We start from the raw sequence: 12,821 nt of genomic DNA, 5'->3' as shown, positions 1-12,821 counted from the left end.
TCTCTCGTTTCATAAAGGCTACTTGTAATGTGTCCTTATCGCAACCTCACACTAGTTTTGTACATCTTGAGCCCTGCAGAGAAGTCTACTTTTTGACAGATAACAAAATCTGTCTGCAATAATCCTGCATCTCAGTTTTCATATATATGTGATCATATTTGGAGAAATAGCTCCCTAGCAGTGGATATCAGCTTAACAGAAATAATAAGTCATGTATCATCTCGCTATGAGACAAACTGTCTCTGAAAAACGAGAGGTAATCTCATGAGCACGAGACCCTTCACACAAATAGCCCCGAACTAAGAATTGTTTCTATCAAAAGAAACAAGGTAACATAGAATCTGCATTTTTTTTTTAATGTATTTTAATTTATTTTTATGACGGGGTTGTTGATATGTTTATTTTTTCAATTTAAAAAAATAATGAAAATCTTTTTCTTTTTCTTCTCTTGAGGCGGCGAATATGCTATATATTACAGGAGGAGACTCACTTGAAAATGTACAGGCAGAACAAATTTTATATTTCTCAAAAGGCAAGTAATTTTAAGTTTAAGATGTTGACTCAGTTGTTGAGTTCAAATATTGTGTTCCTTTGTACGGATGCGAGAGCAGATCAAAGACGGTAATTGGCAAAGGGAGGTGGTAAATTGGCATTTGAAGAGAAAAGCAAAAATATAATTTTTAGGGTACCCTAAAAGTAAATTGGTTCATCTATTGCATTATTAATGTTTATGTACAATTTGCCGATGTAGGGGTCGTGATTACTGCATAAATAAAACGCGGCTTCTCTACATACACATTTTTCAACAGAGGTGTTTCTGTAATGCCATTTTAGTTGATCTGCGCTGACACGCCACCTCTATTGCTACAATCAATACAATAAACTTAAGATCTGTTATAAAAGTAATATTCCCGTTTTGGTGGAACTCGAGTGCAAGACGAGACAATGTGAGCAGAGAGTAAAGTTCCCAAGACAGCTCAGGATAGATCACATGTCAATCAGTAGCAGCTGGATCACCGAGTTATTCTAAGGTTATTTCTGTACCCACACTTTCCAGCTATGGCCCCAAAATCAGGAAAATTAATAACCCTCCCCACGAAAACAGGTGCAGTCCTCTTCCTAATATGTGAAGTGTTGAATTTCAAAAATATCATTTTGCAAGCCACCGCGCTTCTGTTTTTTGTGTGATATATATATATATATATGTTCATATACATCTGTGTGACCGGTGCTCACCATGCAACCTGTCATTTAAATATTTCCTTGTTTGAGAGAAACCTGCATAACGCATAACATACCATAATATTTACCACTCCACCTAGCAGCAGTTTAGTTTATTTAGAAAAGGAACTTAACTTATTACGGACAGTACTACCAAAAAAGAGACGTGTTTCAAACCAACAAGCAGAAAGAAGAAATGTTTGTCCAAAATGCGGGAAGGCAAAGAATGAGGAATACATGGATATAGTCATTCTATAAGAACGTAGATCACGACCAATAAACCCCAGAAACGAACCTGAAGAATCATAAACTCTGCACTGTGAAGACTCACAATCACTTAGGCCGTTCAAAAGAGCAACATCCACCAATCCTACAAAGTAGCATTACAACAACTGACACAGGTTAACAGAGGGTCAATAACAGCCATTCAGTCCTCCCACCACTGCCTTGCAAGGCACCCATGCCCATAACCTTCGACATAGATATTTTTCAATCCCATGCAAGACCTCCACCTCCATTGCAACAGCACAAGAGTAAAAATCTTCTTCCTGTGTACTAAACCAACAACATTTATGGAGGCCATAGGAAGGCTGAATGTCCCATTCTGGCCCATCTGAGATGGGTTTTAGTTATACCCACAACCTCAAACACTAGTCGAAACACAAGAACGCAAAGTGTAAAGTAAGCCACAGAACTGGCAAACACTTCAATCAAAATGCGAAATCAAAAATAATATATTGAGATGGAAGCACAGGTTTCGAATCTCATAACTGTCATTTAAAGATATGTAAAATATAGGTACGTTTTCAAAGACAGAAAATAACACACTTGTGTTGTAGAATACAAGAGAGATGAACAACATGCCAGCAATTGGGAACACCCAAGAGGGAGATTTACAGAGAAAATATGGGGGATTTAACTTTTCCATTTGTTTTCATTCGAGTGCTGGAAGTTTTAAGCACGTGAAAACTAAAAACATGTGTATATTAAAGTTTAACATAACGAACGTTCCCCGCTCAATCTGGAGTACCAGCATTTATCAGTCTTGACGGATTGCATACCGATGTGCAGCTTTGCATCAGTCTTCCAAAGTCATCCAACCCCAAAATGGGGGCTCAAACAAGTGCTTAATATCTGCTGGTGGTTTCAGGTGCGGGGCACTGGCACTTATTTTTCTGTCTCAAGCATTTACTACGAGCAAAAGAAATGTGGGAAAGACTGAGGGAGAGAAAACGAAAAAGCGTCACAAAAGGAGAAAGCAGACAGCTGCTAGACTGAGCTGAAGGGGCAGCGAGTGACTGTAAATGGATTAAATAGGCCTGAGGTGGCTTCAGGATTACGCTGCCTCAGTATTCCGTGCTCGCACATTTAATCGCAACAGCCCCGAGTTTCAGAGGAGAGCTTTGGGCACCGGCACTATTTACAAACTAAGCACTGGCCCAAAACCCTTAGGGGCATATTTATACTCCGTTTGCGCCGGAATTGCGTCGTTTTTTTTGACGCAATTCCGACGCAAAACTAACTCCATATTTATACTTTGGCGTTAGACGCGTCTAGCGCCAAAGTCCATGGAGTTTGCGTAATTTTTTAGCGTGGACACCTACTTTGCGTTAATTATATGCAAGGTAGGCGTTCCCGTCTAAAAAATCGACTCCGAGGCATGTGCGTCGGTTTTATACTCCCGGGCAAAATTCACGCCCGGGAGTGGGCGGGTAAAAAAAAATGACGTACGGCCGCTTTTGCGCCGTTTTTTAGTGCCTGCAAAAGGCAGGCGTTAAGGGACCTGTTGGCTCTGAAGGAGCCCAGAGGTGCCCTCCCATGCCCCCAGGGACACCCCCTGTCACCCTTGCCCACCCCAGGAGGACACCCAAGGCTGGAGGGACCCATCCCAGGGACATTAAGGTAAGTTCAGGTAAGTGTTTTTTTTTTTTTTTTTTGTGGCATACGGGGGCCTGATTTGTGCCCCCCTACATGCCACTATGCCCAATGACCATGCCCAGGGGACAGAAGTCCCCTGGGCATGGCCATTGGGCAAGGGGGCATGACTCCTGTCTTTGCTAAGACAGGAGTCATTTCTATGGGGGTTGGGAGTGAAAAAAAATGGCGCAAAACGGGTTGAGGCGAAAAAATTGCCTCAACCTGACTTGCCCCATTTCTTCACGCCCAAGCCCCATATCCCCCTACGCCGGCGCTGCCTGGTGTACGTCGTTTTTTTAAACGCACACCAGACGGCGCCGGCGGCTAACGCCGGCTAACGTCATTCAATAAGTACGGCGCCCACATGCCGCTTCAGAATGGCGTTAGCCGGCGCTAATTGTTTTGACGCAAAACGTATAAATATGGGCCTTAATTTCACAATTAAGCTTGCCATTGGCAAGGCTTGGACTGCAGGGGCAGTACCTGTGTAGTAGCTGTGGACGTCGTGCTGCTCCTCGAGCCCCACATCTGCTGGAACTGCACTCGGATCTCTGCAAACGTCTCGATGATGACAGCAATGAAGACATTCTGGAAGCGAGCAGAGAGATGGGGGAAATGTTAGTGCAGGGAAGAATGCGGTCAACAGCATAAGAAGAGCTGCGCGTAGGCAAGGCCTTAGCAAACAGGACTGAGCTCTGAGGTACCTTCACGAGCCAGGCGAGGAAGAAAATCAAGGTGATGAAGTAGAAATAGGAACGCCACCGCGGGAAGCTGTCGATGGCTCGGTACATAAGGAACACCCAACCTTCCTGAGATGCCGCCTCGTACACCGTAAATATGCTGGTGCCTGCAAAAGAAAGAGAAATCCGTTTTGGAAACAGCCACATTTTCACCAATATGCTTATTCAGAATTCCTTCCTCCCTTTTACACCAACAGTCCACAGAGGAGAGGGAATTATTATGTTTTTACATATCCAACTCTTTAACACTAGATTCAAGCCTTGTACGTTTCCGCTTTAATATTTTTTAACTGTGTACACTGGTTCAGTTGCAAATGTGATTTAATGTATTTTCCTGTTATTACAATGAAGCTGAACTGTGCTGCAGGCTTGCATTTTATTCTTTGCAAGTCCCACTGTAAAAGGGAGGAGCAGAGAGTCACTTAAGGCTGTTCAGGGCATACTCTGGAACTTCCATGCCCTGTTGGGTCTGCTGTATCATGTGATGCCAGTTGGAACAAAAGCACCAGTGCAGTGGGAGTGATAGAGATCACATTTTACTATTACATTAGTGGTATAGAAGTTAGCATAAGGTGATTTATAAACCTTCATTTAAAAGCCTAACAGAGAAATTAACATGAAATGTAAAATGTGCATGCTTGAGTTAGGGTGGGCAATGTGGCATTCATTCAAATTTGACATCCTGCTTGAAATGAAAGATATTCTGTATTTATATTAGAGTGATCTGCTGACATGAATTAATATTGAAAGTATTATTTTTAGAGAAGTAGTAGGGATGAAGTACATTAATAGTACTAAATGAACATTAATTAATCATACTTACATTGATTGAAATTGATTTATTAACATGAGTTACATATGTGCAGAAAAATAAATGTACATTTAAATTGTGTTCTAATAGGTTGTGAATAACATTTGCAAATAAATAATTTGCTATTCATATTTGATTCTAATTGTAAGGTGCACAATAGGATTTATGTGTATTAATTGTATTAACGTGAAATTAGGCTTTCTTAGCTAGACTAGGCCTGAAGATTCATTTTTGCAGTAGTAGTGAAAAAATTCAAACTCATTCTGTGCCCTCTGACCTGAATTAATTCCTAGGTTGCTGACATATTGTTGAATGTCCTATTGTATTAAATACTGAGAACATGTTTTGATGTCAACAAAGGAACAATATTTGTTCTAGCTATCGAACAAGACAGGAAGCCTTAATAATTTTGAATGAGAATTATTGAAGTCGTCCTGTGTACAGTGAGAAAGGATCCCAAAGTTGCAGTCAACTACAAAATATAATATATTGGCGGAACTGTATGAATTCATTGAGATGACTAAACATTTTACCTGAGAAAATCCAGGATAGTTGCAAACTTGATGGTGTCAGCACCTACCACTGGATGTTGGTTGTTGTGCGCAAGATGAGCCCACTTGGAGGAACAATTGCAAACCCCTGGACATTTCTAGTTAGGGAGAGACTTTTGAAACTTTTAGTCAGTCGTAGTCATGTTTGTTTTCTGATGACCATTGGTGTAGTGCTGCTCTCTCTATGATCCTTAGATGTCTCCTGAAGAATTAGAGTTATCTTTTCTAACTGCCCCTCTTGCTTATTCTGTTCAGTACTAACATGCCCACTCATTTCTGAACTGCTGACTTGTCCTATGTGCAGCCTGTGTTCTGCACTGTCCTGATGCTGCTGTCTACTGATGCTGTGAAACGGTGAACGCTCTGCTTGATGAAACTTTCCTGTCTGCTGCCCAATGAGGAGAGGTATAAATTCCTAATGTGACTTCTTGTTTCCTTTTCAGTTTCGATAATTACACCACTGTATTTTCATAGTGAGTTACCCTAGTTAGATGATTTTCCAAATGATTTTTGTCTTTCCTTTTGTTTTGCCCGCATGTGTTAGCCCGTTCACCCACAAGCAAGTCCAAATTCATATTAGAGACAAGGATGGCCCAGCTCTGAAAACTGAATTTTGTTAACTGAAATTTGACGATTTACTGATGTCGCCATCATTTGCTTTGAAATTTGACTTTAATGTGCATGTTATAGTTTTGTTAATCTGTGTTATTCTTTTTGAGGGCTTAACACTATAGTTGCTAAGTAGGCGTAATCTCTTTAGATGTTTTGGTCAGCCTATGGCTTTCATGTACGTTTATAACTTAGTTTTGCACACCATTTATGTCACATTAGCTCTGTGGTTGTTAAAGCTTTGAAACTTTATTCAGGTTTGAGTTTTGTTTCATGGTTAAATTGGTCATGATTTTTAAAATATTTATATATTTCATGTTGTTGGTTTAAGTTGAATGTATCCATTTATCACGCTCCTCACTGAGTCCCAATGTCCAGTCAACTTCTAATGGTGGGATAAGTAATGGTGTCTCACCAGACTGCTTGTGGTTTCTGAACCTGAGGTGGGAAGAAGACCTCCGTGGGCGCTCCAACAGGAGCATCAGCATTTTACACAGACAGTGCCAGGTTTGCCATTTATTGCATGGAACGTTTCCCAGGGGGCTAAAGCAATTTGAGGCCAGTTTTAAAGACTGATTGCTGATGCTGTACGGGGATGCCGGCAGGCATCAGGTGTGCAGCACATATGCTTGGTATTGGGCCCAGGGGCAACCACCAGTTGCTTTTCTAGGTCAGACTGGACTACCGTAACCACACCCAGCCTTCCATTTTATTAACACTCTGGCATGTGCAGGAATCAACCATTCAGGTATACGTACGTGGGGGGCTCCCATAAGACCATCACGTGCTGTTACATTATTGGAATATTACATTCCTCCCCGAATTCAATAAACAAACCCCAATGCAAATAGCGAGCAAGACTCAGATCAAATAAGTGAATTGCGCTCAAGCTCAGCACTTCTCACTCTGTCTGCTTACTGTTGAAGTCAGAAACTCTGCTAATCTCAAGGACAGAGCAGGATTGTGTCTCAAGTAGTATCTGGGATGGGCCCCCCGACTGTCCGCCTGTTTGGCGCCATCCTCACTTTCTGCCTGGGACACGTGCTTCTGGAGCAAAGCTGAGACGCCCTGTCTGTCAACTTGAGCCTGTTGGACTTACCGTTTCTGTCTCTGATCGCAAGGATTTGAGTAGTCTGACTCATGTCCTCGAACAGTAAGTCCTGATTTTTATCCCTGAGAGGATAATCCACTAAACACCCTCTTACCTTCTTTAAGAACAACACATTCTGAGTGATAGTTTCATCACCCTGATGGGTGGTTATTAAGGTACCTTGTTTTCTGACTACCCTCCATGGTCTTTCTCAAATGGCAAAAAAAAACTTGCTACCTAGATATCTGTCCTTTACTAGAACCCAGTCACCAGGTAGGGTCAGGCTGGTGTCCGCTGTTGAAGTACCTCAGCATCGTCAATGAGGGTCTGCCACCACATATGGTGTTGAAGGTTGGCATCTTGCTTGCCCGAAGGGCAGCTAAGACAAGCTCTAGACATTCATCTTCCTTTGTGGCTTGTTGCACTGTTGCCATTGAAATCGGGATTGGTCGAGAGCACTCTGCAACTAAATTCACATAGGTTTTGGTTGCGTCTGCTTCCGCCTCTTATTCCTGAGTCGCAGACCGAGGGTGCCTCAACAGCTAGTCAGCAGGATTTGTTGTGCCAGGTCGGTATTCTACCTAGCAGTCATATTCTTGTAAGTGCAACATCCATTTCTCAATGCGTGGGGGTGGTTTGGACGCTGCCCCTCAGATTAAGGGTATTAATGGCTTATTCTTTGTCGCCACGACAAACGGGTGACCATACACATACAGGTGAAAGTGTCTGCAGGCCCAGTGTATGGCGATGGCCTCCCACTCTATTTGGGAATATTGTTGTTCAGTGGCCGTAAGGGAGCAACTGGCATATGCAACTGGGGTCCATTCACCAGGAGACTGTTGTTGGGTGAGCACTGCCCCTAGCCCTTTTGGGCAGGCATCTACGGCAATGGTCGTTGGCTCGGTCGGATCAAAATAGGGCAGGGTGGTGCTAGTCGATAGTGCTTCTTTGGTCAGCTGGAATGCTGCTTCTTCCACCGGGCCCCAGTTCCACGTGGTGGAAGCCTTGGTAAGCTCCCTCAGCGGTTGGGTGAGGCTAGTAGGATCAGGAATGAAACTCTCACAGAAGTTGCTCATTCCTAGGAAGCTCCTGACCTCTGAGATGTTTGTTGAAGCAGAAGCTGCTTTCACATCTTTCACCTTATCAGGGTCTGGTGTGATACCCTTGGATGACATGGTGTACCCCAAGAGACTTATCTTTTTCTTGAGGAACTCACATTTGTCTCAGTGTAATATGAGGCCAGCATCTCAAATCTTCTGAAGGACTCCTCACAGATGATGATGGTGTTCTGTCAGTGACCTGGCATAAACAAGAATGTCGTCAATGACATTAAGGACCCCCCGGGGCCAGCGGCTGAACTTGAGATTCTGAAATTGAGGTGGCGGTAGCGTCTCAACCCAAGATGGGTCGAAAACATTGTGATGCCACGTGAGTCCTTGTGGAGTGGCAGTTCATGATAGCCTGATCGCAGGTCAACTTTGGAGAACCATTGAGCTCCTGTGAACTCAGAAAGAATGGCAGTCCACTGAGCAGCATGCCTGTCCCACCTGTCAGGATATAAACTGGTGTTTCGGTTTCCACTTTCCCATGGGATATCAACACCTGAGGAGGGGTATAAGCTTTGTCTGGCCATACGCAAACATGCGCACTCTTGTTTTGGATAATGACGACATTCCCTTTTCGGACGATTGAGTTTCTTCTGACATCAACTCAATGGATGCACCAGTGTCAATGATTGCTGTGAGCTGTTGGATCTCTATCCGGCCTTGACATTTCAGGAGTGGATTACAGGTTTGTCACATTGCTGCTATGGCAAAAACTGTGTGACCAACGTAGTTGTTAGTGTCCTCATGCATGACCTCTGATCCGTCTTGATCTTCAGAGACCATCTGGGTAATCTCCTTTGGGGCTTTGGGCTTGGAGGATCGGCAGACCCTCAGGAAATGATTGTATTTCCCACATGTGGCACAGCGCCGCCCCTCTTCGCAGAGCAGTCTGTCAGTCAGTGGGGTGATCCTCCACAGTATCCACAGTCCTTGAATTTGTCTGGAGGCCCCTTTTTCGGTGTGGTGGTGGAACGAGGTTGGACTACGTTCACTTGTTCTGTTTTAATAGTTCTATGGAGCGCCTCTTCCATGTGGGATGCTCTGACTTTTGATAGCTATTTTGACCTCCCTAAGGCCAGAATGGTTGATAATGACTTGCCAGGCTCTTGGAGAATCGTTTCTTGTAGTTTTGTTGAGGAGCACCCTTGTATTATCTGCCCTCCTATCTCCTGTCGCTTGTCTGCAAGCCCAGAGGTGCAGGCCAGTTCAATTAATCGACTTTGGAATGTATCTATGGACTCTTTTGGTTCTTGCTGGGCCTGGTGGAACACAAGTCTCTCATAGTCTCTGTTCGCCACTGGTTTGAAATGGCTGTTCAAGGCTCTTAACAGGGAAACTAATTATTTAGGTGGTTCTTCAGTCAGCGTTTTATATATATTATTAATGTCTTTCCAGCCTAAATGTAGCAGCAGGGCTCTCCATCGCGCTGCAGGAATGCTGCAGGCACCTTCCAATTAGAACTTTCTTTCCCTTTTGGCACAAGCACGGAGGGTGCCCCAGCAAATGTGAAAGGTTCAGTGGCTGGAACGGCAGCCATGGTGGTATGGTATTAGTCTATAATTATTTATTTTCCTTTTCTCTTTAGGCTGATTGGCACTTGCTGTTTGTGTGGCTGCTTGCTGCACGAGCATTGTCCCACAGGGATGGGGCAGCCCCCAGTCCGCGATGACCTTGGAGTAGTGCAGTTGCTGGTGGGGCTTGACTCTTACAGGGCAGTGTGACCGATTTTTGGCCTTTCCACATTTATTTAATTATGACTCTCTATTTATGTACTATTATGAAATTTCTTGTCCCATTGTATTTTTTTTTAAGCTGCACCCACCTGGGGATGTACTTCGCAGATTCAGTTCATTAACGTGTGTCTTCTGGGTTCCTTCTGGCAGTGTGTGGTGGTGGCTGCAGCCGAGACACGTGTGCTGTAGCTGTGAAGTCGGGCCAGTTGGACCCACGTGTCTCATCACCTTTGCACCTGCACCACGTGGCTTTGCTGGGCGGTGCAGTCCTACTGTAAGTATGCGGCCTCGATGCGGCAAGGTCCACGCACCCGCCTCGTTGCCAATGTACTGGGGTGCCGGCCGGCACCAGGTGTGCGGCACATATGCTTGAGACTAGGCCAGGGGCGCAATGACTGACAGTGGCACCAGTTGCTTCTCTAAGTAGGACGAGACTAATGTAACCACACCTATCCTTCCTTTTTATTAACCGGCATGTGCCGGATTCAGCCATTTAGGCATATGTACGCAGGGGTCTCCCACGAGACCACTCCACACTGTTACATTATTAGAATATTACTGCCGGCTCTGTCTGCAGCTTCCAGGTGTATGGCAGCAGACACAGCAGTCAAGAAAGAGAGAGAATGTAAAACAGAGAGAGACAGAGAGAGCCTGGAAAGAGAGTTGGGAAGGTAATAGGGCTGATTTGAACATCTTTTGTCAGGGCTAGTTTTGCTTCCCAATCCAGCCATGTAGACTGCTGCAACACTGAGGGTGGGATCCCCAGCTCTCAGTATGTGTCCAGGCCCAGTTTTGTTCCAGGCTTGAGCGTAGTTACTTCAGAGGTGGCTGGGATGCTCCTCATAAAATAGACTTAATAGGTTATCATTTGCTTCTCAATGTATGGAAAACCATAGAAACACCACAAGGTCTAGCAATTTGTCCAAACAGGAATTCATTTTTTTTCTGTAAATGTCCAAGTTTCGTTTCAAGGTCAAGACAGCATTTTTTTAGGTCTACGATACTGCATAGGATTTCTCTTCAGACTTTATCAGCATTACTTCTGTGCTGACATTGTCAAATTGAGAATTCAGAGTAAATATGAACAGTGAGCACTCACCATCTGTACTGTTGATATGGAGTGTCAGAAATCGCAGCCACTGTAGCGTGTGTACATCAATGTACGTGAGAGAGAGTGAAGAACTGAAAATGCACATGAGAAACAACAGGTAGGAAAGAGATATGATAGACATGATCGAGAGAAGTTGGAGTGTAAGAGAGGGTAAAGTGTGAAAAGAGCAAATAAGAGGAGTTTGTACAGGAAAGGAGGATTTGGGCTACTAGTATGGCCCTGTGTCAGATGCATTACCACTGAAGAAAGGTTGCTCTAAAATGTGAACTTCTTCCAATATCTCCATGCATGTAGCGCGCCTTGTGCCCTGCTGCAATTATACTGCTTTGTGAATGCACACTCACAGACGTCCATTTGGAAGATGGGTCTACGCAAAGAGGTAAAAAAGGAATCTGTCAGCACCATGTGACTTAGCTGAGACTTAAAGGTGAGCAGTTTTTTCAGGCCACATTCCCACCATAAATTGGGTCGCAGATATTGACTCATTACAAGCATCAGGCTGGGTGGTGTGTGAAGGTCCTTCCAAGTGAACTTGTAGGTGAGCAAGTTCAAAAGACACACTCACTGTTCCTAAGCTCAACTGCTGATTTCTAAGCCTCAAGCCGATGAAGAAATTTGTGTTCATTTCATTTGGTCAAGTAAAAGATGGAGCTTAGCAGTAGAAGTGCATTGAGAACAGTGAGGAACGGGAGTGTGCATAGTGAGTGGCTGTCACTCATTCTACCCCAGGATTAGTAGCCATTGAGGGGCAGAGCATCACTTTTTATATGGGAAAAAGTGGTGTACCGGCAGTGCAAGGGGCTTGTGAATAAGCCCCTGAGTTTTCTAGGCTGAGGAAATCTGACACCATGCTCTGTACCAGTTGAATAAAGAACAGTTGCAGAGTTGAGGCCAAACTCGAACTGAGGCTGACAGACCCGGGTTTGGAACGTAGTGTGTAGTTTTCAGCTCATACTATGGTTAATGACAAAATATTCAACTCAATGCCTATTGCTAACAGCAGTGCATGAAACCACTAACACATGCTAGTTGTGAGATCCAGCCCTTTGAAAAAGACTGGAGGTAATAAGAGCAAATTTCCACATAGGGGAAGAAGCAGAGAAGAGTGTTGGGGTGCCACACCTCTGAGAAGAGATTGTCATACAAATGTCTGTGCTAGCAATGCAAGGATTATGCACCTTAGTAACTCACCTAAGTAGCTGCAGCAGTATGAGCTATATAATGAGCAGCATTATTTACTGGGTCACACTAATGTTAGCTCCAGTATGGAGGCCTTCAAATGCCATGCCAAGCTGCTAATCGCTATAATCTCTCTCAGGTTTGTTAATCTATGGAGAGGCCTATGTTTCTGTTGTTATATATTTTGGAGTTTCATTGAGTGGCCCATATCATCTGACATACCTTAAAGTGCCAGGTTGTACCCCTGAATGAAAATGCAAGTAGCCTGATTTAGAGATGGGTTGTTACAGGACTTTCACCAAAACCTGGCAAAGCCCCATTTAGCCTTCACTATATTTTCCCCACTTAATACAAGGCAGAGGAAGATGACAGCCACCAAAAATGGCCTATGCTTACATTGGACAGAATGGTGATAAACTGCCTGCCTGATTTAGGCTCCCTGGTCTGCCACCATTTTGGGTGGCAAATCCTCTGTGTCGCCGACCACCATGTAAACCATGGAGTACCTGCTCTGAAATCCATATCTGTGAATCTGACATGCTGGAAGAAAATATAATTTACACTTGTCGTGTGGACATTGGAAATGCACCCCTTCTTTGGGCATTTATTGTCAGTACCTACATATTGAAGTGGCAAGTCCACCATGTGCCTTGTCATTCTTGAATTAGTGTTATTGAGATTTTCAGTAGCGGCTCCCAGAATAACAGCAGAGCCACCTCATAGAAAAATATTTTGTTGCAATAATAGGAAGGC

The 12,821-nt window shown here is 43.9% G+C and overlaps 1 protein-coding gene across 1 annotated transcript in view; it reads right to left on the bottom strand.

Annotated features, from left to right (window-relative positions):
* Positions 1-12,821, bottom strand: part of NALCN (sodium leak channel, non-selective) — a 2,264,872-nt gene that overhangs the window by 1,553,772 nt on the left and 698,279 nt on the right. The window contains exons 7-8 of the mRNA XM_069205064.1: positions 3,843-3,985; positions 3,622-3,726 (exon numbers count right to left, since the gene is read on the bottom strand). Of these exons, the coding sequence (XP_069061165.1) occupies positions 3,622-3,726; positions 3,843-3,985 (248 nt within the window). The remainder of the gene's footprint in view (positions 1-3,621; positions 3,727-3,842; positions 3,986-12,821) is intronic.

Source organism: Pleurodeles waltl, chromosome 8, assembly GCF_031143425.1.
Source record: "Pleurodeles waltl isolate 20211129_DDA chromosome 8, aPleWal1.hap1.20221129, whole genome shotgun sequence".
In the NCBI taxonomy this organism is placed as follows: domain Eukaryota; kingdom Metazoa; phylum Chordata; class Amphibia; order Caudata; family Salamandridae; genus Pleurodeles; species Pleurodeles waltl.
Note: the sequence above shows the minus strand (reverse complement) of the source record. Positions and strands in the feature narration are given on the sequence as shown.